Here is a 26,399-nt window from a genome sequence, read left to right on the forward strand (position 1 = left end):
GCGGGTGGGCGGGGCCAGCAGGGCACGGCGCCCCGCGGTCCTAAACTCCGCGCGGCCCCGAACCGCACCCCCCGCCCCCAGTCTCGGCCCTTCCCAGCCCTAAATCCCCCCCCAGCGCTGACCCGGAACCCCCTCAGGCTCCAAACCCCCTGCAGCCTGCTGCCCCCCCAGCCCCAACCCCCCCAAATTCATGCTTGTCCCCGCCCCCCACCCCCAAACTCCCCCACCCCCGGGACCCCCCCATCGAAGCAGACGAGCGGCGGGACGGCAGGAGGGGGGTTTATTTAGGGGAGAGGCTCCAGGTGCAATGTCTGCAGAGAGACCCTGGGTACAATGCTGGGGGGCAGGGGGGGTGCATGAAGTGGGGTGGGCTTCCTCGGGCCAAACTTACCTTCGGGGAGAGGAGGGGGGAGAAAGGGGGGGGAAAGGAAGTTTTTTAGGGGACAAAACTTTCATTTTTTTGGCGAAGGAGATCTTCATGGCGTTGCTCTGCGTGATCTTGAAGCCCTGCAGGGCATCGCGCGCCGCCCCCCGCCTGCACCTCGGTGTCGAACTCCACGAAGGCGATGTCGTGGCGGCCCGGCACCAACCGCACCTCCTTAAAACCCGGGAACCTGGGCAGGGGGGGGGGGCACAGCCGTCAGCACGGCCCCCCGAGCCCCCAACCCCCCCCCCCAAATCCCCAGACACCCACTGGTTGAAGAGCATGGAGAGCATCAGCTCGTTGGTCTCCTCAGGGAGGTTGGTGAGGAAGAGGATGTGGTTCGGCGGGTTCTCCGACAACTAGAAGAGAGGGGGGGGGCGTGGAAGGTGTCAGCCCTCCCCCCCCCCGAAAAGCGGGGAGACCCCCACGCCCCCCTAAAAACCTCACATCCCCTCTCCTACTGAAAAATCACCCCCTAAGCTCAGCCCCTCCCCGAACTCAGCGCCAAAATCTGCGTTTTTGGTGCCGCGTTTTCGGGCGGTGTCGGCGGGGCGGGGGGGCCGCAGGCCGGCACTCACCGCCTGCGCCGGCGGCATCTGACCCGGCATCACCTGCTGGGGGGCCATGGCCCCCGGGGGCATCCCGCCGGGAGCCATTCCGGGCGGAGGGATCATTCCCGGCGGAGGCATGTAGGGCGGCTGGCCCGCCATGTGGTGCAGCATCCGCGGCGCCTGGCTCAGCCCCGCCATTCCCTACGGAAAACCAAACAAAAAGAGGCTGAGCGCTTCCAGCCCCCCCCCCAGAATCCCTCCTGTTCCCCCCAAAACTCACGGCAACGGCTCCCTGCATGCCTCCGGTCGCCGACGCGCCGGTCCCGCCACCGGATTTTTTCGCCGCGGGTGCGTCTTGGCCTTTGGGTTTCTTTTTTTCCCGCTTGCGGTCGCGCTCGACGAAAGTCCCTTTCATCTTGGCGATGATGTCAGAGTCGGTCTTGGCGTACTGGATGCGCTGCGGGGAAAAGCCGGCGGTGAGCGGGAAAGGTAACGGCGTTTCGGGGAGAACTGGCGGGGGTTTTTTGGGGGGGCGTACCATGGGCTTGTCATAGAAGGGGAAGCCCTGCATGGAGCGCAGGGCGTTGGTCGCACTGCTCATCTCCTTGAAGATGACGAAGGCCTGGCCCCTCATCTTCAAACTGCGCGACACCAGGATATCCAGGATTTGGCCAAATTGGGAAAAAATGGCGTAAAGGGATTTCTTCAGCTCTGGGGAACAGCAGGAGGAAGATGAAGGCAAGCGAGGAGGAAGGCTGCCCCCCCCGCGGGGCCTGGCCTCCCCCCGCAGCCCCTCACCGTCTTTCTTGATCTTCTCGTTGAGGTTGTTGATGTAGATGGTGTGGTTGGGGCGCGCATCCTGCACCGCCATTTCGGGGTCCCCCTCCCTGCCTGTGGGGAGAGAGGGGGCTGGGGGGGGCTGCCTCCCCTTAAACACCCCCAACCCCCCCCCGGCAGAGGGGAGGGAGAAGCTGCCCCAGCAGGGGGCCAGACCCCTTGTCCTCCCCCAGTGCCCCTCAAAACCCCTTTGGGATGCCCCTAGGACTGCCTGCGCCCCTCCTCTGCCCCCCCAAGCCCCCCTAGACCCCCCCCCAAAACCCTCTCAGACCCCTGGACCTCTCCAAACCCCCTCAGATCCCCCCAGACACCCTCAGGCTCCTGCACGCCCCCCCAAATCCCCTCAAAGCCGCCACCCAAACCCCTCTGAGCCTCCTGGGCCCCTCCAGGCCCCCCCAAATCCCCTCAGGCCCCTCCCGGACCCCCCCCCCAGGCCTCCGCGTGGCCCCTCACCTCCCACCGCCGCCTCAGCCGCCCGCACCGCCGCCAAACAACCAATAAGAGCGCAGCATCCGGTTTTCCGCCCGCCCACCGCCGCTTCCTCCAATCAGAGCCAGGGCAGCGCCGGCGCGGTGGCCAATCAAAGCGGGGCACGGCCTAGCCGGCGGCGCGAGCGGAGACCTCCGACCCCTGACCCCGCGCTCCCGCCCCGCTGCCCTTTGACCCCCGCATGGCCCAGCCCCCGCCCCCCCCGCCGCCGCCGCCGCCGCCGCCGCCGCCCCCCCCCCCGGACCGGCTCCTTCGGGCCGCGCTGGAGCAGGCGGGGGCCGCGCTGGGGGGTGACGGCGGCGTCCGGGAGCTGCTGAGGCGGCGGCGGGAGAGGTGAGGGCCTGGCCCGGCGTCGGGGGGGGGGGGGGGGGGCTTTGGGGGGTCTGAGGGGCTTTGGGGGGGCTTGGGGGGGGCTGAGGGGCTTCGGAGGGGGGTCTGAGGGGGTTTGGAGGGGGGTCTGAGGGGGTTTGGAGGGGGCTGGGGGGGCTTTTGCGGGCTCCGTGGGGGGGTCTGAGAGGGTTCAGGTGAGGGTTGGAGGGGCTCAGAGGGGTCTGGGGGGCTTTGGGGGGGCTGGGGGGGGTCAGAGGATTGAGGGGAGCCTGCGGGGGGGGCGGGCGGGCCCTGAGGGAGTTTGGGAGGCCTGGGGGGCTTTGGGGGGGGGCGGGAGGACTTTGAGGGACTTCGGGGGAGTTTGGAGGGGCTTTGGGGGGCTCCGTGGGGGGGTCTGGCGGGGTTTTGAGGGGACCTGCAGGGGGTCTGAGAGGAATTTGAGGGCGCTGGGGGGAGCTGAGAGGCTTTTGGGGGGGCTGGAGGGGTCTGAGAGGAATTTGGGGGGGCTGGGGGGAGCTGAGAGGCTTTTGGGGGGGCTGGAGGGGTCTGAGAGGAATTTGGGGGGGCTGGGGGCTCGGGGGGGGGGGGTCAGAGTGCATTTTGGGCCCAGCCTAACCCGGGCAGGGTCCTCGGGGGGCTGCTGCTGGGCCTGGCCTAACCCGGCCTGGGGGGTCCCGAGGGGGGTGGCCCTGCCTGCCCACCCCCCGCCCCCCCCGTGCCCCCCCCCCCAGCCTGAGCCCCCCGCTCTGCTGGCTGCTGTTCCACCGCCCCGCGCCCCCCCTGCTGCAGGACGGCCCGCAGTGAGTGTTCGGGGGGGGGCGGTGGGGGGCGTGGGGGGGCTCCTGCAGCCCCCAAAACCTGCGCCCCCCCCAAACCCTGCGTGCCCCCCCCCCAGGTGCGGGCTGGTGGCGCTGTGCATGGCGGCGGCGCTGCTGCCCCCCCCCGCCCCCCCCGGCGTGGGGCTGGGGGAGCTGCTGCGGGCGGCGCAGCGCCGCGGCTTCACTGCGCGGGGGGAGATGTTCTCAGGTAGAGGGGGGGTCCGGGGGGGGGCACCTCGTGTTTTGGGGGCTGTCAGCCCCCCCCCACCCCAATTCCCCCCCCTTCCCCCCCCCGCAGCGGCCGACATGGCGGCGCTGGCGCAGGAGCTGTTCCCGTGCCGCGCGGAGCTGATTTCGGGGGGCCTGGGGGGCGCCAACCGACCCCGCGTCCTGCGGCACCTCGTGGCGGGGCTGCCCGTGCTCGTCCCGTATCCCGCCCGCGCGGTTTTGGGGGGCGGCCCCCCCACCCACCCCCCCGTTTCGGGGTTAGCTTTTACTTTTCGTTTTCGGGTTGGTTTTCCGCTCCTTAACGCCGCGGCGCAGCTACGACGGCGACAGCAACCACGAGCCGTGCCGCCGCCGCGGGCACCGGGCGCACTGGGCCGTGCTGACGGGTGAGGAGCAGCGGGGTCCCGCGCCCCGAAACGGGGGTCCCGTACCCCGAAACGGGGGTGCTGTGCCCCAAAATGGGGGTCCCGCACCTCTCCCAGTTGGGGAGGGGGGCTTAAAAGCGGCGTTCCCCCCCCCCGCAGGCGTGCTGCTGGGCGTCCCGAGCGCGGCGCTGAGCCCCCTGTGCCGCCGGGACCCCGAAATCCCCAACCTGTTCCACCCGCCGGCGCGCGGGGCGGCGTGGTGCGACGGGGCGGAGGGGGCCGCGGTTGGGGAGGGGGCCGCGGTTGGGGAGGGGGCCGCGGTTGGGGAGGGGGCCGCGGTTGGGGAGGGGGCGCTGGTGCTGGCGCAGCAGGGGAAGAGCCCGCGCTGCCAGCTGTGGGGGTGGGCGGCGCTGCGCGGCAGCAACGCGCAGCTGGCCGAGCTGAGCCCCCGCCGGGGGGGGGACGGGCACCGCTACGTGCTGCCCGAGGGGGGGCTGCGCGCCGGGCTGCGCGGCCGGGCCGTGCTGCTGCACCCCCCGCCCCAATAAAGGGCCCCCCGCCTTCACCTCCCACCCGTGTGTGCTGGGCCGGGGGGGCGTGTTCTCCTTGGGGCTGGGGGGTCCTGGGGGGGTCTGGGGGGGCCGTGTCCTCCCTGGGGCTGGGGGGGGTCTGGGGGGGCCGTGTCCTCCCTGGGGCTGGGGTGTCCTGGGGGGGTCTGGGGGGGCCGTGTCCTCCCTGGGGCTGGGGTGTCCTGGGGGGGTCTGGGGGAGCCGTGTCCTCCCCGGGGCTGGGGGGGGTCTGGGGGGGTCTGGGGGGGCCGTGTCCTCCCCGGGGCTGGGGGGGGTCTGGGGGGGCCGTGTCCTCCCCGGGGCTGGGGTGTCCTGGGGGGGTCTGGGGGAGCCGTGTCCTCCCTGGGGCTGGGGGGGGTCTGGGGGGGGTCTGGGGGTCCGTGTCCTCCCTGGGGCTGGGGTGTCCTGGGGGGGTCTGGGGGAGCCGTGTCCTCCCCGGGGCTGGGGGGGGTCTGGGGGGGGTCTGGGGGGGCCGTGTCCTCCCCGGGGCTGGGGGGGGTCTGGGGGGGTCTGGGGGGGCCGTGTCCTCCCTGGGGCTGGGGGGGGTCTGGGGGGGCCGTGTCCTCCCCGGGGCTGGGGTGTCCTGGGGGGGTCTGGGGGGGCCGTGTCCTCCCTGGGGCTGGGGGGGGTCTGAGGGGGGTCTGGGGGGGCCGTGTCCTCCCTGGGGCTGGGGGGGGTCTGGGGGGGCCGTGTCCTCCCCGGGGCTGGGGTGTCCTGGGGGGGTCTGGGGGGGCCGTGTCCTCCCCGGGGCTGGGGGGGGTCTGGGGGGGCCGTGTCCTCCCCGGGGCTGGGGTGTCCTGGGGGGGTCTGGGGGGGCCGTGTCCTCCCCGGGGCTGGGGGGGGTCTGGGGGGGCCGTGTCCTCCCCGGGGCTGGGGTGTCCTGGGGGGGTCTGGGGGAGCCGTGTCCTCCCTGGGGCTGGGGGGGGTCTGGGGGGGGTCTGGGGGTCCGTGTCCTCCCCGGGGCTGGGGGGGGTCTGGGGGGGCCGTGTCCTCCCCGGGGCTGGGGTGTCCTGGGGGGGTCTGGGGGGGCCGTGTCCTCCCTGGGGCTGGGGGGGGTCTGGGGGGGCCGTGTCCTCCCTGGGGCTGGGGTGTCCTGGGGGGGTCTGGGGGGGCCGTGTCCTCCCCGGGGCTGGGGTGTCCTGGGGGGGTCTGGGGGAGCCGTGTCCTCCCCGGGGCTGGGGGGGGTCTGGGGGGGGTCTGGGGGGGCCGTGTCCTCCCCGGGGCTGGGGGGGGTCTGGGGGGGTCTGGGGGGGCCGTGTCCTCCCTGGGGCTGGGGGGGGTCTGGGGGGGCCGTGTCCTCCCCGGGGCTGGGGTGTCCTGGGGGGGTCTGGGGGGGCCGTGTCCTCCCCGGGGCTGGGGGGGGTCTGAGGGGGGTCTGGGGGGGCCGTGTCCTCCCTGGGGCTAGGGGGGGTCTGGGGGGGCCGTGTCCTCCCCGGGGCTGGGGTGTCCTGGGGGGGTCTGGGGGGGCCGTGTCCTCCCCGGGGCTGGGGGGGGTCTGGGGGGGGTCTGGGGGGGCCGTGTCCTCCCCGGGGCTGGGGTGTCCTGGGGGGGTCTGGGGGGGCCGTGTCCTCCCCGGGGCTGGGGGGGGTCTGGGGGGGCCGTGTCCTCCCCGGGGCTGGGGTGTCCTGGGGGGGTCTGGGGGAGCCGTGTCCTCCCTGGGGCTGGGGGGGGTCTGGGGGGGGTCTGGGGGTCCGTGTCCTCCCCGGGGCTGGGGTGTCCTGGGGGGGTCTGGGGGGGCCGTGTCCTCCCTGGGGCTGGGGGGGGTCTGGGGGGGCCGTGTCCTCCCCGGGGCTGGGGTGTCCTGGGGGGGTCTGGGGGGGCCGTGTCCTCCCTGGGGCTGGGGGGGGTCTGGGGGGGCCGTGTCCTCCCCGGGGCTGGGGTGTCCTGGGGGGGTCTGGGGGGGCCGTGTCCTCCCCGGGGCTGGGGTGTCCTGGGGGGGTCTGGGGGAGCCGTGTCCTCCCTGGGGCTGGGGGGGGTCTGAGGGGGGTCTGGGGGGGCCGTGTCCTCCCCGGGGCTGGGGGGGGTCTGGGGGGGGTCTGGGGGGGCCGTGTCCTCCCCGGGGTGGGGAGGGTGAGGGGGACTGGGGGGCCGTGTCCCCCCCCCGCGGGTTTTTTGGGGGGGGGGGTCCGGGGCAATACGTGGGGTTCTCAAGGCGCATGCGCGGTGGCGTGGGCCGGGAGTGCCTTCTGCGCACGCGCGCTCCCGGCGTGGGCCGCGCCTCTCCCTCATTGGCTAGCGGCGGCGGAAGCGGAGGTGACGGCGGCGTCGGCGCTCGCTGCCGCCTGGTCTCTCGGCGGCCATGGCGGCGGCTTCGCGGGGCCTTCACGGCGGCGGGGCCCTGCGGGCGCTCACGGCCGAGGAGGCGCGGGGGGCGCGGGGCCGCGCGGAGCCCCCCCGGCAGAAGGTGAACGGCCGGGAGAAGGGGGCTCGGGGAGAGATTCCCCGCAACCGGGCACTTCTTCCCCCCCGCTGGAACCGGAGCCCCCCCCCCTAAATTTGCGTGGTCCCCCTGCAGCTCAGCGAGAGGGCCCGCGAGCGGCGCGTGCCCGTGTCCCGGCTCGGGCGGCTAGCGAGTTTTGGAGGTGCCGGGGGGGGCGGGGGGTCCCGGGAGCTCGGTCCACCGGGGGGCGGGGGGGGAGGTCTCGTGGGGGGCCCTCGGGGATTTTGGGGGGGTCTGGCGGTGGAGGAGGGGTGGGGGGGGCACAGCTGGGCCCTGGGGGAGGGCGCGGCAGCTCGGGGAGGGGGTGTCTCCTAGGGGGGCTCGGGGATTTTGGAGGGGGTCTGGCGGTGGGGGTGGGGGGCCACCGCTCGGCCCGGGGAGCGGGGGGGGCGAGGGGGAGGGGTCAGGGCCTGAGGAGGGGGTGGTTTTTGGCCTTCCCCCCCCCAGGCCTGGCTGTGGGGCTCGGCGTGGGGGCCTTGGCGCAGGCGGCGCGGGCCAGGCTGAGCGGCGAGGCCGTGCCCGGGGGTGAGTAGGGGGCTCTGGCGGCGGGGGGGGGGCTCCTGATCCCATCTCCTCAGTTTGGGGGGGCGCTCGTTGGGGTTGTGACCCCACCCCTCCCCCGCAGCCGCCGGCCCCGGCCCCCTCCTCTTAGAAGCCAACGCAGAGCGGCTGGTGGCCACGCTGTGCCGCGTGCGGGGGGCCGCGCTCAAATTGGGCCAGATGCTCAGCATCCAAGGTGGGGGCAGCCGGGACCCCTCGGACCCTCCCGAGGCACCCAGGACCCTTCTGGCCCCCTCCTGAGGGGCAGAGCAGCCTTGGGGGGGCCTCTGGGCTGGGGTGGAGGGGGGATCTGGGGGTCCCGGGGGCCTGGGGTGGAGGGGGAATCCGGGGGTCCCGGGGGGCTGGGGTGGAGGGGGGATCCGGGGGTCCCGGGGGCCTGGGGTGGAGGGGGGATCCGGGGGTCCCGGGGGGCTGGGGTGGAGGGGGGATCCGGGGGTCCCGGGGGCCTGGGGTGGAGGGGGGATCCGGGGGTCCCGGGGGGCTGGGGTGGAGGGGGGATCCAGTGGTCCCGGGGGGCTCGGGTGGAGGGGGGATCCGGGGGTCCCGGGGGCCTGGGGTGGAGGGGGGATCCGGGGGTCCCGGGGGCCTGGGGTGGAGGGGGGATCTGGGGGTCCCGAGGGGCTTGGGTGGGATTTGGAGGTCTCAGGGTCCCATGGCTCTGGGGAGGGGTTTGGGGGTCCTAGGGGGCTGGAGCCAGGGTGGGGGTCCCAGTTCCCTGACGCTGCCCCCCCCCGAGCAGACACCACCGTTCTGAGCCCACAGCTGCAGCGCGTCTTCGAGCGCGTCCGGCAGAGCGCCGACTTCATGCCGCGCTGGCAGAGCACCGTGAGTGGCGCGAGGGGAGGGGTCCGTGGGGCTCCTCGGCAGATTTGGGGGGGGTCTGGGGGGCGCCAGCTGACGCCCTCGCCCCCAAATCCCGCAGCGAGTGCTGGCGGAGGAGCTGGGCCCCGGCTGGCGGGAGCGGATGGCGGATTTCGAGGAGACGCCTTTCGCCGCCGCGTCCATTGGGCAGGTGCACCTTGGGGTGCTGCACGACGGCACCCAGGTGGCCGTCAAAATCCAGGTGAGCCCAGGGGGCGGCGCTTTTGAGGGGCCGGGGGTGGTTTTGGGGGTGCCCCCCCCCATTCTCGTGTTCTCGTGTTTCTGCGTAGTATCCCGGAATCGCCCAGAGCATCCGCAGCGACATGGATAATCTGCTTTCCCTGCTCAAAATGAGCGTGGCGCTGCCGGAGGGTGAGCTGCACCCCGAATGCCTTGGCGGGGGGGGAGCAGGACGCCCCCAAATTCCCTGGGGGGGCCCCCACGGGTCCCATGTTGTTCCCCAGGTCTGTTTGCCGAGAAAGCGCTGCAGGTTTTGCGGACGGAACTGGAGTGGGAGTGCGATTACTGCCGCGAGGCCGCCTGCGCCCGCACCTTTAGGTACCTCAGGGAGTTTTGGGGGCGGGGGTTTTGGGGTGCTCCTCACGCCCCTCCTCCCACCACCCCCTCCCCCCGCAGGCATCTGCTGCGGGACGATCCCTTTTTCGCCGTGCCGCGTGTGGTGGACGACCTGACGGCCTCGCGCGTGCTCTCCATGGAGCTGGGGCGCGGCGTCCCCCTTGACCGCTGCCAGGACCTCCCCCAGGAGCTGCGGGACCAGGCGAGGCCCCGGGGTTCGGGGGGGGGCGCACTCCTGTGCCCTCCCACGTCCCCTGACCGCCCTGCACCCCCCCATCTGCTCGGGACCCCCAGATCTGCACCAACCTGCTGCGCCTGTGCCTGCGGGAGCTGTTCGAGTTCCGCTTCATGCAGACTGACCCCAACTGGGCCAATTTCCTCTACGACGCCGCACGGGATGGGGTGAGCCCCCCCGGGGAGGCCCACGCAGCGCAGACCCCCCCACAGCCCAAAAAGAAGCCCCCCTTTCCCTCGCTCAGAGTCCTGAGCACCTGCGTTCTTCCCCTGGGCTCTTCAGGTGACTCTGTTGGATTTTGGGGCGAGCCGCTCTTTCGACAAACAGTTTACGGATCATTATATCGAGGTACGGGGGGACCGGGGGGGCTTGTACCCTGCCCCCCCATCCCCAAATCTGCGCCGCGCCGTGCCCCCCAGCCTTGCTCCCCGCAGGTGATCCGCGCCGCGGCTGATGGCGACCGGGCCAAGGTGCTGCGCAAATCCCGAGACCTCAAATTTCTGACGGGCTTCGAGACCAAGGTGGGGGGGGTCTCGGGGCACAGGCCCTCCCCTCTCTCTTTGGGGGTCCCTCTCCCAGCACCTGACCCCGCTCTGTTGCAGGCGTTGGAGGCGGCGCATGTGGACGCTGTGATGATCCTGGGCGAAGCCTTTTCGGGGGGGCAGCCCTTCGATTTTGGGGCGCAGGGCACGGCGCGGCGGGTGCAGGCGCTGCTCCCCGCCCTGCTGCGGCACCGCCTGGCCCCCCCCCCCGCAGCAGAGCTACGCCCTGCACCGCAAAATGGCGGGGGCCTTCCTGGCCTGCGCCCGCCTCGGGGGGCGCGTGCCCTGCCGCGAGCTCTTCGAGGAGCGTTACGCCCAGTACTGGGCCCCCCCTGAAACCGATGGGACACCCCCCGACACCAGTGAACCCCCCTTGAACTGCAGGATGCCCCCTGGACACCCCCCCCCCCCCAATAAAGCGTGAATCGTCCCAAAATGGGTGCTGGGAATTTGGGGAATGGGGGACCCACGTGGGGCCCCATGTTCCCCCTGCTGGGGTGCCTGGTCCCCCCCAGCCCCCCTGTCCCCCCGCTCCAGTGCCCCCCCCCCCCCAAATGTCCCCAATGTCTACAGGGCTGCAGTCCCCGCCCCCCCTCAGTGTCCCAAGTCATCCCCACCAGCCCCCCTCCTATTTCGCAGGGAGACTTTTTTGGGTAAATATCATCTGGTCGCTGGGGGGAGCAGTGTCCCAATTCAGTCTGGGACACCCCCCCCGGGACCCCCGGGACAGGGACCCCCCCCACGGGACCCCTGGGATGGGGACGGGGGACACGGGAGGGAAGGGGGGCACTGGGGGGGGCCCAGGGCTTTTTCCTGCAGGGTGGGAAGGCGGGATGATCCGGGATGCTCCAGGGTATGGGATTTTGGATCTGGGGTAGTCCGGGGTCAGGAATCCGGGTGATCCAGGGTGTAGGATACAGAAGCTGGGATAGTCCGGGGTTAGGAATCCGGGATGCTCCGCAATACAGGGTCTGGGATGCTTCAGGGTACGGGATCTGGAATTGTCCGGGGTCAGGGATGCTCTGGGGTACAGGGGGCGGGATGTGGGATAGTCTGGGGTCAGGGATCCAGGATGCTCGGGCGTACGGGATACAGGGTCTGGGATAGTCGGGGGTGAGGGATCTGGCATACGGGATGCTTTGAGATCAGGGATGTGCATGCTCCAGAGTCAGTGGTGCAGGATGCTCCGGGATCACGGGTGTGGGCGCTCCGGGATCAGGGGTGTGGATGCTCCAGGATCACGGGTGTGGATGCTCCGGGATCATGGGTGTGGGTGCTCTGGGATCAGGGGTATGGGCGCTCCGGGATCAGGTGTGTGGGCGCTCCGGGATCAGGGGTGTGGGCGCTCCAGGATCAGGGGTGTGGGCGCTCCGGGATCAGGGGTGTGGGCGCTCCGGGATCAGGGGTGCGGGCGCTCCGGGATCAGGGGTGCGGATGCTCCGGGATCAGGGGTGTGGATGGTCCGGGATCAGGGGTGTGGGTGCTCCGGGATCATGGGTGTGGGTGCTCCGGGATCATGGGTGTGGGCGCTCCGGGATCAGGGGTGCGGATGCTCCGGGATCAGGGGTGTGGGAGCTCCGGGATCAGGGGTGCGGATGCTCCGGGATCAGGGGTGTGGGCGCTCCGGGATCAGGGGTGCGGATGCTCCGGGATCAGGGGTGTGGGCGCTCCGGGATCAGGGGTGTGGGCGCTCTGGGATCATGGGTGCGGGTGCTCCGGAATCAGTGGTGTGGGTGCTCTGGCCTGGGTGGCACAGAGACATTTTCAGGGGCGGGGGGTCTCTGCGTGGTGCCCCCCCCACCCCTGCGGTACTTGGGCCGCGCGGAGGCCGAGGGCAGTGAGCGCTTCCCCTCCCCCACCCCGGGATTTGGGTGGGGGGTCCTCACCCACCCCGACCCCTCACCTCGCACAGAGCATCGGCAGCCGGGCTCGGTGTGGTGGGCGACACAGCCAAGGCGCAGGGGTGCCCCCCACCCCCTCAACAGACGTGGTGTCCTGGGTGGAGCCCCTCCCCCACGTGGCCCCCGCCCCTCCCCCACCCCGGGATCTCCTGGTGGACCAGGTCCTGGAGAAATTCTCCTTCTGCGCTCCTGGCCGGAATTTCCACAAGCACCTTGTGCCGCTGGATCTATTGCTGCTCCCTGGCCCTCGAGGGCTCCTCGGGTGCTGGGGTTAGGGATACAGCAGGATTGGGGCTACAGCAGGTTCCGGGACTGGGGTTACGGGAAATTCCAGAGCTGGGGATACGGGAGATTCCAGGATTGGGATACACAAGGTTGTGGGGTTGGGAAATTCTGGAGTCGGGGATATGGAAGATTCCAGGGTTGGGATACAGGAGACTGCAGGGTCAGGATACGGGAGATTCCAGGATTGGGGTACAGGAGGTTCTGGGATTGGGATTACGGAAGATTCCAGAGTCAGGAATACGGGAGATTTCCACATTGAAGAAACAGGAGCTGACAGAACCGGGGGTACAAGAGGGTCTGGGATTGAGGATACAGGATGCTCGGGAATGGGGATATGGGAGATTCTGGGATTGGGGATATGGGAAGCTCTGGGATTGGGAATATAGGAGAGTCCGAAGTCAGGGATAGGGGATGCTCAGGAATGGGAGCTACAGCGTGGTCCACAATGGGGATACGGGAGATTCCGGGGTCAGGGATACAGGATGCTCTGAGCTCAGGGATGTGGGATGTTGAAGGTTGGGGATATGGGAGGCTCTGAGGCTGGGGATACGGGATGCTCACAGCCAGAGATATGGGATGCCCTGTTGTCAGGGGTGCGGGATACTCCAGGACTAGGGATATGGGAGGATCCAGAATTTGGGATGCTGGAGGTTCCATGATTGGGAATATGGGATGATACAAGGTGAGGATATGGGAAGCTTGGGGTTGCTCAGGGATGGGGACATCGGATATGCTGGGATGGACAGTGCGGGATACTCCAGGATAAGGGATGTGGATGCTCCGGCACAGGGATCAGGGCTGTGGATGCACCGGGATCAGGGATCAGGAATGTGGATGCTCTGGAATCAGGGCTGTGGATGTTCTGGGATCAGGGATCTGGATGCTCTGGGACAGGGATCGGGGATGTGGATGTTCCGGCACAGGGATCAGAGATTTGGATGCTCCAAGATCAGGGATGTGGACACTAGGAACAGGAATAGGGGATGTGGATGCTCCGGGATCGGGAATGTAGATGCTCCAGCACAGGAATCAGGAATGTGGATATTCTGGCACAGGGATCGGGGATGTGGGTGCTCCGGAATTGGGAATGTTGATGCTCCGGCACAAGGATCAGGGCTGTGGATGTTCTGGGATCAGGGATGTGGATGCTCTGGCACAGGGATCGCGGATGTGGATGCTCTGCGATCTGGGATATGGATGTTCCGGGATCAGGAATGTGGATGCTCCGGTTCAGGAATGCGGCTGCTCCGGCACAGAGATCGGGGCTGTTGATGCTCCAGGATCAGGGATTTGGATGCTCTGGCACAATGATGAGGGATGTGGATGCTCCAGGATTAGGGATGTGGATGCTCGGCACAGGGATCGGGGCTGTGGATGCTCCGCAATGAGGGATGTGGATGCTCCGGGATCAGGAATGTGGATGCTCCATCGGAGGGATCAGGGCTGCAGATCCTCTGGAATCAAGGATGTTGATGCTACGGCACAGGGATTGGGGCTGTGGATGATCCGGGATCAGGGATGTGGATACTCTAGGATCAGGGATGTGGATATTCCGGGATCAGTGATCAGGAGTGTGGATGCTCCGGCTCAGGGATCAGTGATGTGGATGCTCCGCCACAGGGATTGGGGCTGTGGATGCTCCGGGATTAAGAATCTGGGATGTAGATGCTCCGGGATGAGGGATGGGGATGGTATGGGATCAGCAAAGTGGATTCTCCTGCACAGGGATCAGGGCTGTGGATGCTCTGAGATCGGGGATGTGGATGCTCCAGGATCACGGATGTGGATGGTCCAGGATCAGGGATCAGGAGTGTGGATGCTCTGGCACAGGGTTTAGGGATGTGGATGCTCCGGGATCCCGAATGTGGATGCTCCGGAACAGGGATCGGGGCTGTGGATGCTCAGGGATCAGGGATATGGATGGTCTGGGGTCAGGGATGTGGATGTTCTGGGATCGGGGATCAGGAGTGTGGATGCTCCGGAACAGGGATGTGGGCTGTGGATGCTCTGGGATGAGGCATGTGGAAGCTCCCGGATCAGCCAAGTGGATTCTCCGGCAGAGGGATCGGGGATGTGGATGCTCCGGCAAAGGGATCAGGGATCTCGATGTTCCGGGGTCAGGGATGTGGATGCTCAAGCACAGGGATCTGGCCTGTGGATGCTCCGTGATCATGAATGTGGATGATCGGGCATCTGGATCGGGGCTGTGGATACTCCAGGATGAGGGATGTGGATGGTCCAGGATCAGGGATGTGGATGGTCCAGGATCAGGAATGTGGATGGTCCGGCACAGGTTTTAGGGATGTGGATGCTCCGGGATCGGGAATCTGGATGCTCTGGGTTCAGGGATGTGGATGCTCTGGCACAGGGATCGTGGCTATGAATGTTCCGGTATCAGGGATGTGAATGCTCCGGCACAGGGATCAGGGCTGTGGATGCTCTGGAATCAGGGATGTGGATGCTCCAGCACAGGGATAAGGAATGTGGATGCTCTGGCACAGGGATTGGGGATGCAAGCAAGGACTGCAAGGATGAAGAACCGCCCACTGTACTGGAAGAGCAGGTTGGGGATCATCTGAGGAACTTAAAGGTGCACAAGTCCATGGGACCTGATGAGATCCATCCATGGGTCCTGAGGGAACTGGCGGATGAAGTTGCCAAGCCACTGGCCATCATATTTGAGAAGCTGTGGCGGTGTGGTGAGGTCCCCGATGACTGGAAGAGAGGGAACATAACCCCAATTTTTAAAAAGGGGAACAAGGAGGACCCGGGCAACTCCAGGCCGGTCAGCCTCAGCTCTGTGCCTGGCAAGGTCATGGAGCAGATTCTCCTGGAAACCACGCTCAGGCACATGGAGAGCAAGGAGGTGGTTGGTGACAGCCAACATGGCTTCACCAAGGGCAGAGCGTGCCTGACCAGTTTGGTGGCCTTCTATGACGGGGTGACGGCATCGGTGGACAAGGGACGAGCAACTGACATCATCTACCTGGACTTGTGCAAAGCTTCTGACACTGTCCCGCACGGCGTCCTTCTCTCTAAACTGGAGAGACATGGGTTTGATGGACGGAGCACTCGGTGGATAAGGAGTTGGCTGGATGGCCGCACTCAGAGAGTGGTGGCCAACGGCTCGATGTCCATGTGGAGACCGGTCACGAGTGGCGTCCCTCAGGGGTCCGTGCTGGGCCCGGCCCTGTTCAACATCTTTGTTGGCGACATGGACAGTGGGACGGAGTGCACCCTCAGCAAGTTCGCCGATGACACCAAGCTGTGTGGTGCCGTCGACACGCTGGAAGGGAGGGATGCCATCCAGAGGGACCTGGACAGGCTGGAGAGGTGGGCCCGTGCCAACCTCATGAAGTTCAACCAGGCCAAGTGCAAGGTCCTGCTCCTGGGCCGTGGCAATCCCAGGCACAAATCCAGGCTGGGCGGGGATTGGATCGAGAGCAGCCCTGAGGAGAAGGACTTGGGAGTGCTGGTGGCTGAGAAGCTCAAGATGAGCAGGCAATGCGCCCTTGTGCCCAGAAGACCAACCGCATCCTGGGCTGCATCAGGAGAAGCGTGGCCAGCAGGTCGAGGGAGGTGATTCTCCCCCTCTACTCTGCCCTGGTGAGACCCCACCTGCAGCGCTGCGTCCAGCTCTGGAGCCCCCAACACAAGAAGGACATAGACCAGTTGGAGAAGGTCCAGAGGAGGCCACGAAGATGATAAAAGGGCTGGAGCACCTCTCTTATGAGGACAGGCTGAGAGAGCTGGGGCTGTTCAGCCTGGAGAAGAGGAGGCTCCGCAGAGACCTGATAGCGGTCTTCCAGTACCTCAAGGGGGCCTACAAGAAAGATGGGGAGAGGCTGTTTAGTAGGGCCTGTTGCGATAGGACGAGAGGTAATGGTTTTAAAATAGTGGGGGGTAGATTTAGATTAGAAATTAGGAAAAAATTTTTTACGATGCGAGTTATAGAACACTGGAACAGGTTTCCCAGAAAGGTGGTGGAGGCCCCATCCCTGGAAACGTTCAAGGCCAGGCTGGATGAGGCTCTGAGCAACCTGGTCTAGTCAGGGATGTCCCTGCTCCTTGCAGGGGGTTGGACTAGATGACCTTTGAAGGTCCCTTCCAACCCAAACCGTTCTATGATTCTATGATTCTATGTCTCTATGATGTGGATGCTTGGGGTTCTGGAATGTGGATGCTCCATCAGAGCGATCAGGGCTGTAGATGCTCTGGGATGAGGGATGTCGATTCTCCGACTTAGAGATCCAGGATGTGGATGCTCTGCAATCTGGGATGTGGATGTTCCGGGATTAGGAATGTGGATTCTCTGGTTCAGGAATGTGGCTGCTTCGGCACAGAGATCGGGGTGGTTGATGCTCCAGGATCAGCGATTTGGATGCTCAGGCACAATGATCAGGGATGTGGATGCCCTGGGATCGGGAATGTGGATGCTGTGGCACAGGGATCCGGGATGTGGATGCTCGGGGGTCAGGAATGTGGATGCTGTGGGATCAGGGATATGGATGCTCTGGCACAGGGATCAGGAATGTGGATCCTCTGGGATCATGAATGTGGATGTTCGGCACAGAGATCGGGCCTGTGGATGCTCCGGGATGAGGGATGTGGATGTTCTGGGGTCATGAATGCGGATGCTCCGCAACAGGGCTGTGCATACTCCAGCATCAGGAATGTGGATGCTCCACCACAGGTATCAGGGCTGTGGATGCTCCGGGATCAGGGAAGTGGGTCCTCCGGCACAGGGATCAGTGATGTGGAATCTCAGGGATTACAGATGTGGATGCTCCAGGATCAGCGATTTGGATGCTCTGGCACAATGATGAGGGATGTGGATGCCCTGGGATCAGGAATGTGAATGCTGTGGCACAGGGATCCGGGATGTGGATGCTTGGGGTTCAGGAATGTGGATGCTCTGGGATCCGGAATGTGGATGCTCCGGCACAGGGATCATGGATGTGGATGCTCCGGGATCGGGAATGTGGATGTTCAGGCACAGGGATCATGGATGTGGATGCTCCAGGATCAGGGATGTGGATACTCCGGCACAGGGATCTGGGATGTGGATGCTCGGGGTTCAGTGAAGTGGATGCTCCAACACAGGGATCGGGCCAGTGGATGCTCCGGGATCAGGGGTCGGGGATGTGCATTCTCCGGTACAGGGATCAGGGCTGTGGATACTCAGGGATCAGGAATGTGGATGCTCTGGCTCAGGAATGTGGCTGTTCTGGGACAGGGATTGGGATTGTTGATGCTCCAGGATCAGGGATGTGGATGTTCCGGCACAGGGATTGGGGCTGTGGATGCCCTGGGATCAGGAATGTGGATGCTCGGGCATATGGATCAGGCCTGTGGATACTCCGGGATGAAAGATGTGGATACTCCGGGGTGAGGGATGTGGATGCTCCGGGATCACAGGGATCAGTGCTGTAGATGCTCCGGCACGGGGTTTAGTGATGCGGATGCTCCGAGGTCGGGAATCTGGATGCTTCGGCACAGGGATCTGGGCTGTGGATACTCTGGGATCAGGGATGTGGATACTCCGGCACAGGGATCGGGCATGTGCGTGTGCTGGGAACACGAATGTGGATGCTCCGGCAAAGGGATCAGGGATGTGGATCCTCCGTGATCTGGGATGTGGATTTTCCGGGATCAGGGATCAGGAGTGTGGATGCTCCGGCACCGGGTTTAGGGATATGGATGCTCCGGGATCGGGAATGTGGATGCTCCAGCACAGGGATCTGGGATGTGGATGCTCCGGGATCGGGATGTGGATTCTCCGGGAATAAGGATCAGGAATTTGAATGCTCTGGGATCATGAATGTGGATGCTGGGGCAGAGGGATCGTGGCTGTGATCCAGGATGAGGGATGTATATGCTCTGGGATCAGGAATGTGGATGGTCTGGCACAGGGATCAGGGATGTGCATGCTCCAGGATCAGGGATGTGGATGCTCCGGGATTAGGGATCTGGATGCTCCGGCACGAGGATCAGGGACGTGGATGTTCCGGCACAGTGATCAGGAATGCGGATGCTCCAGCAAAAAGATCGGGGCAGTGGATTCTCCAGCACCAGGGCTGTGCATACTCCAGCATCAGGAATGTGGATGCTCCGGCACAGGGATCAGGGCTGTTGATGCTCCAGGATCAGGGGTATGGATATTCTGCGATCTGGGATGTGGATGCTCCGGGATCAGGAATGTGGATGCTCCGGGATCAGGGATCAGGGCTGTGGATGCTCTGGAATCAGGGATGTGGATGCTCCAGGATTAGGGAAGTTGATGCTCCAGCACAAGGATGAGCATTGTGGATGCTCTGGCACAGGGATCCGGGATGTGGATGCTTGGGCTTCAGGAATGTGGATGCTCTGGCATCAGGAATGTGGATGTTCCAGCACAAAGATCAGGGCTGTGGATGCTCCAGCACAGGGATCGGGCCTGTGGATGCTCCGTGATCATGAATGTGGATGCTCGTTCATATGGATCGGGGCTGTGGATACTCCAGCATGAGGGATGTCGATGCTCCGGGATCCGGAATGTGGATGCTCCATCAGAGCGATCAGGGCTGTAGATGCTCTGGGATGAGGGATGTCGATTCTCCAGCTCAGAGATCCGGGATGTGGATGCTCTGCAATCTGGGATGTGGATGTTCCGGGATTAGGAATGTGGATTCTCTGGTTCAGGAATGCGGCTGCTCCGGCACAGAGATCGGTGTGGTTGTTGCTCCAGGATCAGCGATTTGGATGCTCAGGTACAATTATCAGGGATGTGGATGCCCTGGGATCGGGAATGTGGATGCTGTGGCACAGGGATCCGGGATGTGGATGCTCGGGGGTCAGGAATGTGGATGCTGTGGGATCAGGGATATGGATGCTCTGGCACAGGGATCAGGAATGTGGATCCTCCGGGATCATGAATGTGGATGCTAGGGCACAGGAATCGTGGCTGTGGATGCTCCGGGATGAGGGATGTGGATGTTCTGGGGTCATGAATGCGGATGCTCTGGGCACAGGAATCAGGGCTGTAGATGCTCTGGGATGAGGGATGTGGATGCTGGGGTACAGGGATTGGGGAGGTGGATGCTCCGCAACAGGGATCAGGGCTGTGCATACTCCAGCATCAGGAATGTTGATGCTCCAGCACAGGGATCGGGCCTGTGGATGGTCCAGGATCAGCAAAGGGTATTCTCCAGGAATAAGGATCAGGAATGTGAATGCTCTGGGATCATGAATGTGGATGCTGGGGCACAGGATTAGTGGCTGTGGATGCTGCGGGATGAGGGATGTGAATGCCCTGGGATCAGGAATGTTTATGCTCCGTCACATGGATCAGGGCTGTAGATGCTCTGGGATGAGGGATGTGGATGCCCCGGCTGAGAGATCCGGATGTGGATGCACCGGCACTGGGATCAGGGCTGTGGATGCTCCGGTATCAGGGATGTGGATACTCCGCAACAGGGATCGGGGATGTGGATGTTCGAGGATTGGGAATGTGGATGCCCAGCACAGGGATCAGGGATGTGGATGTTCCAGGATCAGGAATGTGGATGCTCAAGGATCAGGGATCAGGGATGTGGATGCTCTGTCACAGGTATCAGGGCTGTGCATACTCCAACATCAGGAATGTTTATGGTCCAGCACAGGGATCAGGGCTGTGGATGCTCTGGGATCAGGGCTGTGGATGCTCTGGGATCAGGGATCAGGGATGTGGGTTCTCCGGTACAGGGATCAGGGCTGTGGATGCTCTGGAATCAGGGATGTAGATGATCCAGGATCAGGGATGTTGATGCTCCAGCACAGGGATGAGGATTGTGGATGCTCCGGCACAGGGATTGGGGATGTGGGTGCTCTGCGATCTGGGATGTGGATGTTCGAGGATAAGGAATGTGGATGCTCCGCTTCATGAATGTGTGTGCTCCAACACAGAGATCGAGGGCGTTGATGCACCGGGATCAGGGATTTTAGGTGCTCCGGCACAATGATCAGGGCTGTGGATGCTCCGGCACAGGGATCAGGGCTGTGGATGCTCCAGGATCAGGAGTGTGGATGCTCCACAACAGGGATCGCGGATGTGGATGCTCTGCGATCTGGGATGTGGATGTTCCGGGATCAGGAGTGTCAATGCTCCAGTTCAGGAATGTCGTTGCTCCGGCACAGAGATCAGGGCTGTTGATGCTCCAGGATCAGGGATTTGGATGCTCAGGCACAAGGATCGGGACTGTGGATGCTCCGGGATCAGGAATGTGGATGCTCCGGCACAGGTATCAGGGCTGTGGATGCTCGGGGTTCCAGAGTGTGGATGCTCCAGGATCAGGGATGTGGATGCTCTGTCACAGGTATCAGGGCTGTGCATACTCCAGCATCAGGAATGTTTATGGTCCAGCACAGGGATCAGGGCTGTGGACGCTCTGGGATCAGGGATGTGCATGCTCCGGCACAGGGATCAGCGATGTGGATGCTCTGGGATTAATGATGTGGATTCTCCGGCACGGGGATGTGGGTTCTTAGGCACAGCGATCAGGGCTGTGGATACTCCGGGACCAGGATCGTGAATGCTCTGGCTCAGGAATGTGGCTGTTCTGAGACAGGGATTGGGATTGTTGATGCTCCAGGATCAGGGATGTGGATGCTCCGGCACAAGGATCGGGACTGTGGATGCTCCGGGATTAGGGTTGTGGATGCTCAAGGATCAGGGGTCAGGGATATGGATGCTCCGGGATCATAGATGTGTATGCTGGGGTACAGGGATCAGGGAGGTGGATGCTCTGAGATCGGGAATGTGGATGCTCCGGCACAGGTATCAGGGCTGTGCATACTCCAGCATCAGGAATGTTGATGCTCCAGCACAGGGATCAGGACTGTGGATGCTCTGGGATCAGGGATGTGGATCCTCCGGTACAGGGATCAGCAATGTGGATTCTCTGGGATTACGGATGTGGAGGCTCCGGGATCAGGGATGTCTGTTCTTAGGCACAGCGATCAGGGCTGTGGATACTCCGGGACCAGGATCGTGAATGCTCTGGCTCAGGAATGTGGCTGTTCTGAGACAGGGATTGGGATTGTTGATGCTCCAGGATCAGGGATGTGGATGCTCCGGCACAAGGATCGGGACTGTGGATGCTCCGGGATTAGGGTTGTGGATGCTCAAGGATCAGGGGTCAGGGATATGGATGCTCCGGGATCATAGATGTGTATGCTGGGGTACAGGGATCAGGGAGGTGGATGCTCTGGGATCGGGAATGTGGATGCTCCGGCACAGGTATCAGGGCTGTGCATACTCCAGCATCAGGAATGTTGATGCTCCAGCACAGGGATCAGGGCTGTGGATGCTCTGGGATCAGGGATGTGGATCCTCCGGTACAGGGATCAGCGATGTGGATTCTCTGGGATTACGGATGTGGAGGCTCCGGGATCAGGGATGTCTGTTCTTAGGCACAGGGATCAGGGCTGTGGATACTCCGGGACCAGGAATGTGGATGCTCTGGCTCAGGAATGTGGCTGTTCTGGGACAGGGATTGGGATTGTTGATGCTTCAGGATCAGGGATGTGAATGCTCGGCACAGGGATCGTGTTGGATACCTGGAGTACCAGGGGCACTTAGTGAACAATCCAGACCGAATGGAATTGTTGTGTTTTTGAGTAGCAGGCCTCAAGGACATCGATAAGGCCACTTGTGAGAAAGTAATGAAGCCGCCTGTAAGAAAGTACTGAAGCCACCTGTGAGAAAATAATGAGGCCGCCTGTGAGAAAGTAATGAAGCTTCCTGTGAGAAAGTAAACGAAGCAACCTTGAGAAGAAGGAAAACAGCTGGCATACGCGACTGGGGGCTGAACGTGAAGCAGGGTGCAGGTGGAGAGAGCCGTGCGCGTGAACACAGAGACTTAACGAATCATACTTTAGCTAGGAGCGCGTGCATGATATAGTTAGCCAATTAGTAGAGAGCTTGCGCGTGATACGGAATTAGAAGGGCTATATTAACCGGGATGTATCAACAATAAATTGGCATTTGCTTGATCATATTGGTCGTCAGCAGTGCCCATGACTTCCGCATCAGCAGGATCGGGGCTGTGGATGCTCCGGGATGAGGGATGTGGATGCTCCGGGATCACGGCTGTGGATGCTCCGGCACAGGGATCAGGAATGTGGATCCTCCAGGATCAGGAATGTGGATGCTCCGGCACAGGGATCAGGGCTGTGGATGCTTCGGGATCAGGGATGCGGAGGCTCCAGGATCAGGGCTGTGGATGTTCTGGGATCAGGGATCAGGAGTGTGGATGCTCCGGTACAGGGTTTAGGGATGTGGATGCTCCGGGATCGGGAATGTGGATGCTCCGGCACAGGGATCTGGGCTGTGGATGCTCAGGGATCAGGGTTTTGGATGCTCTGGCACAGGGATCGGGCCTGTGGATGCGCTGGGACCAGGAATGTGGAGGGTCCGTCAAAGGGATCAGGGATGTGGATGCTCAGGGATCAGGAATGTGGATGCTCCGGCACAGGGATCAGAGGTGTGGATGCTCCAGGATCAGGGGTGTGGATGGTCCGGGATTGTTAATGTGGATGCTTCAGCACAGGGATCAGGGATATGGATGCTCAGGGATCAGTGATGTGGATGCTCCAACACAGCGATCAGGCCTGTGGATGCTCCGGGATCAGCAAAGTGGTTTCTCCGGGAATAAGGGTCAGGAATGTGAATGCTCTGGGATCATGAATGTGCATACTGGGGCACAGGGATCGTGGCTGTGGATGATCTGGGATGAGGGATGTGGATGCTCCGGGATCAGGAATGTGGATGCTCCGGGATCAGGGATCTGGATGCTCCTACACGAGGATCAGGGATGTGGATTCTCCGGCACAGGGATTGGGCTGTGGATGCTCTGGGATCAGGAATGTGGATGCTCCATCACAGGGATCAGGGCTCTGGATGCTCCGGGATCAGGAATGTGGATGCTCCAGCACAGGGATCAGCGATGTGGATGCTCTGGGATTACGGATGCGGATGCTCTGGGATTAGGGCTGTGGATACTCTGGGATCAGGAATGTGGATTCTCTGGCTCAGGAATGTGGCTGTTCTGGCACAGAAGTGCCAGAACTCCGGGAGTGTTGATGCTCCTGGATCAGGGATCTGGGCTGTGGATGCTCCAGCACAGGGATCAGGGTTTTGTATGCTCTGGCACAGGGATTTGGGCTGTGGATGCCCTGGGATCAGGAATGTGGATGCTCTGGGATCAGGGATGTGGATTCTCTGGCACAGGGATCAGGAATTTGGATCCTCCGGGATCATGAATGTGGATGCTAGGGCACAGGAATCGTGGCTGTGGATGCTCCAGGTTGAGGGATGTGGATGCTCTGGGATCAGGGATGTGAATGGTCAGGCTCAGAGATATCGGATGTGGATGCTCCGTTATCGGGCATCAGGGATGTGGATGCTCCAGGATCAGGGATGTTGTTGCTCCAGCACAGGGATCAGGAGTGTGGATGCTCTGCCACAGGGATCAGGGCTGTGGATGCTCCGGGATCGGTGATGCGGATGCTCCGCAACAGGGATTGGGGATGTGGATGCTCTGCTGACTGGGATGTGGATGTTCCGTTATCAGGAATGTGGATGCTCCGGTTCAGGAATGTCGTTGCTCCGGCACAGAGATTGGGGCTGTTGATGCTCCAGGATCAGGGATGTGGATGCTCCGGCACAAGGACGTGAGATGTGGATGCTGCAGGATCAGGGATGTGGATGTTCCAGCACAGGGATTGGGTCTGTGGATGCCCTGGGATCAGGAATGTGGATACTCCGGCACAGGGATCGGGGCTGTGGATGTTCCGGTGTCAGGGATGTGGATGCTTTGGCACAGGAATCCGGGATGTGGATGCTCGGGGTTCAGGAATGTGGATGCTCCGGCACAGGGGTCAGGGAAGTGGATGCTCAGGGATCGGGGTTTTGGATGCTCTGGCACAGGGATCAGGCTTGTGGATGTGCTGGGACCAGGAATGTGGATGCTCCGGCAAAGGGATTGGATCTGTGGATGCCCTGGGATCAGCTATGTGCATACTCTGGCACAGGGATCAGGGATATGGATGCTTGGGATTGAGGAATGTGGATGCTCCAGGATCAGGGATGTGGCAGCTCCGGCACAGGGATCAGGAATGTGGATCCTCCGGGATCATGAATGTGGATGCTTCGGCACAGGAATCGTGCCTGTGGATGTTCCGGGATGAGGAATGTACATGCTCCGGCACAGGGATCAGGGCTGTAGATGCTCTGGGATGAGGGATGTGGATGCTCGGGCTCAGGAATCAGGGATATCGATGCTCCGCCAAAGGGATCAGGGATGTGGATGCTCTGGTATGAGGGATGTGGATGCTCTGGGATCAGCAAAGTGGATTCTCCGGCACAGGGATCAGGGCTGTGGATGCTCCAGGATCAGGGATATGGATGCTCCAGGATCAGGTATGTTTATATTCTGGGATCAGGGATCAGGAGTGTGGATGCTCCGGCACAGGGTTTAGGGGTGTGGATGCTCCAGGATCGGGAATGTGGATGCTCCGGCACAGGGATCGGGCCTGTGGGTGCACTGGGACCAGGAAAGTGGATGCTCCGGCAAAGGGATCAGGGATGTGGATGCTCTGGGATCAGTGATGTTTATGCTCCGGGATCAGGGATGTGGAGGCTCCGGCACAAGGATCAAGGATGTGGATGCTCTGGGATCAGGGATGTGGATCCTCTGGCACAGAGATCAAGGAAGTGGATGCTCCGGTATCAGGGATGTGGATGCTCCGGGATCAGGGATGTTGATGCTCGTTCATATGGATCGGGGCAGTGGATACTCCAGGATGAGGGATGTGGCTGCTCCAGGATCAGGAATGTGGATGCTCCATCACAGGGATCAGGGCTATAGATGCTGTGGGATGAGGGATGTGGATGCTCCAGCACAGGGAACAGGAATGTGGATACTCTGGCACAGGGATGGGGGATGTGGATGCTCCGGGATTGGCAATGTTGATGCACCGGCACAGGGATCGGGGATGTGGATGCTCTGCGATCTGGGATGTGATTGCTCCAGTTCAGGAATGTGGCTTCTCTGGCACAGAGACTGGGGCTATTAATGCTCCAGGATCAGGGATTTGAATGCTCAGGCACACTGCTCAGGGATGTGGATGCTCTGGGATCAGGAATGTGGATGCTGTGGCACAGGGATCCAAGATGTGGAAGCTCGGGGTCTCGGAATGAGGATGCTCTGGGATCAGTAATGTGCATGCTCCAGCACCGGGATCAGGGATGTGGATGCTCCGGGATCAGGGCTGTTGCCTCTTAGGCACAGGGATCAGGGCTGGGGATACTCCAGGACCAGGAATGTGGATGCTCCGGGATCAGGGATGTGGATGCTGAGGCACAGGAATGTGGCTGTTCCAGGACAGGGATTGGGATTGTTGATGCTCCAGGATCAGGGATGTGGGTGCTGGGGCACAGGAATTGTGGCTGTGGATGTTTTGGGATGAGGGATGTGGATGCTCTGGGATCAGCAAAGTGGATTGTCCGGCACAGGGAACAGGGCTGTGGATGCTCCGGGATCAGGGATCAGGAGTGTGGATGCTCCGGCACAGGTTTTAGGGATGTGGATGCTCTGAGATCGGGAATGTGGATGCTCCGGAACAGGGATCTGGGCTGTGGATGCTCCAGGATCAGGGATGTTGATGCTCCACAACAGGGATCGGTTATGTGGATGCTCTACGATCTGGATGTTCCCGGATCAGGAATGTGGATGCTTTGTTTCAGGAATGTTGCTGCACCGGCACAGAAATGGGCCTGTTGGTGCTCCAGGATCAGGGATGTGGATGCCCTGGGATCTGGAATGTGGATGCTCTGGCCCAGGGATCCGGGATGTGAATGCTCAGGGTTCTGGAATGTGGATGTTCCAGCACAGGGATAAAGGATGTGGATGCTCTGGGATCAGGAATGTGGATGCTCCGCCACAGGGATCAGGGCTGTGGATTCTCCAAAATCAGGGCTGCGCATACTCCAGTATCAGGAATGTGGATGCTTCGGCACAGGGATCAGAGGTGTGGATGCTCTGGAATCAGTGCTGTGGATGATCCTGTATCAGGGATGTTGATGCTCCAGCACAGGGATCAGGGCTGTGGATGCTCCGGGATCAGGAGTGTGGATGCTCCACAACAGGGATCGGGGATGTGGATGCTCTGCGATCTGGGATGTGGATATTCCGGGATCAGGAATGTGGATGCTCCAGCACAGAGATCAGGGCTGTTGATGCTCCGGGATCAGGGGTGTGGATGCTCCGGGATCAGGGATGTGGATGCTGGGGCACAGGGATCAAGGATCTGGAGGCTCCGGGAGCGGGAAAGTGGGTGCTCCGGCATAAGGATCGGGGCTGGGGATA

At 63.4% G+C, this 26,399-nt stretch overlaps 3 protein-coding genes across 3 annotated transcripts; 2 read left to right on the forward strand and 1 right to left on the reverse strand.

The window, feature by feature from the left end:
* Positions 1-262: 262 nt before the first annotated feature.
* On the reverse strand, positions 263-2,282 carry SNRPA (small nuclear ribonucleoprotein polypeptide A). The gene is given in 8 exon segments (XM_086769181.1): positions 263-531; positions 533-614; positions 695-783; positions 1,003-1,176; positions 1,256-1,432; positions 1,514-1,686; positions 1,774-1,866; positions 2,266-2,282. Coding segments are annotated over 7 exon segments (912 nt in total). The 5' UTR covers positions 1,847-1,866; positions 2,266-2,282; the 3' UTR covers positions 263-387.
* A 131-nt stretch (positions 2,283-2,413) lies between these two features.
* Positions 2,414-4,614, forward strand: ACTMAP (actin maturation protease). The gene is made up of 6 exons (XM_086769145.1): positions 2,414-2,634; positions 3,363-3,431; positions 3,527-3,657; positions 3,748-3,877; positions 3,993-4,063; positions 4,202-4,614. The coding sequence occupies exons 1-6, from the start codon at positions 2,483-2,485 to the stop codon at positions 4,588-4,590; spliced, it is 942 nt and encodes a 313-aa protein (XP_086625271.1). The 5' UTR covers positions 2,414-2,482; the 3' UTR covers positions 4,591-4,614.
* Positions 4,615-6,807: 2,193 nt separating this feature from the next.
* COQ8B (coenzyme Q8B) lies at positions 6,808-10,255 on the forward strand. Its single transcript, XM_086769166.1, is given in 13 exon segments — positions 6,808-7,015; positions 7,127-7,193; positions 7,499-7,576; positions 8,352-8,437; positions 8,535-8,675; positions 8,764-8,845; positions 8,938-9,031; positions 9,110-9,251; positions 9,344-9,451; positions 9,567-9,632; positions 9,719-9,805; positions 9,887-10,027; positions 10,029-10,255. Coding segments are annotated over 13 exon segments (1,419 nt in total). The 5' UTR covers positions 6,808-6,910; the 3' UTR covers positions 10,251-10,255.
* The last annotated feature ends 16,144 nt before the right edge of the window (positions 10,256-26,399 follow it).

Source organism: Chlamydotis macqueenii, chromosome 31, assembly GCF_036417535.1.
Source record: "Chlamydotis macqueenii isolate bChlMac1 chromosome 31, bChlMac1.mat, whole genome shotgun sequence".
In the NCBI taxonomy this organism is placed as follows: Eukaryota; Metazoa; Chordata; class Aves; order Otidiformes; family Otididae; genus Chlamydotis; species Chlamydotis macqueenii.

Bases quoted from the DNA above. Each gene is read 5' to 3' on its own strand.
- ACTMAP (XM_086769145.1), top strand. From the start codon at position 2,483: ATGGCCCAGCCCCCGCCCCCCCCGCCGCCGCCGCCGCCGCCGCCGCCG. The intron at 3,432-3,526 runs GTGAGTGTTCGG...CCCCCCCCCCAG, and splicing joins CTGCTGCAGGACGGCCCGCA to GTGCGGGCTGGTGGCGCTGT. The intron at 3,658-3,747 runs GTAGAGGGGGGG...CCCCCCCCGCAG, and splicing joins GCGGGGGGAGATGTTCTCAG to CGGCCGACATGGCGGCGCTG.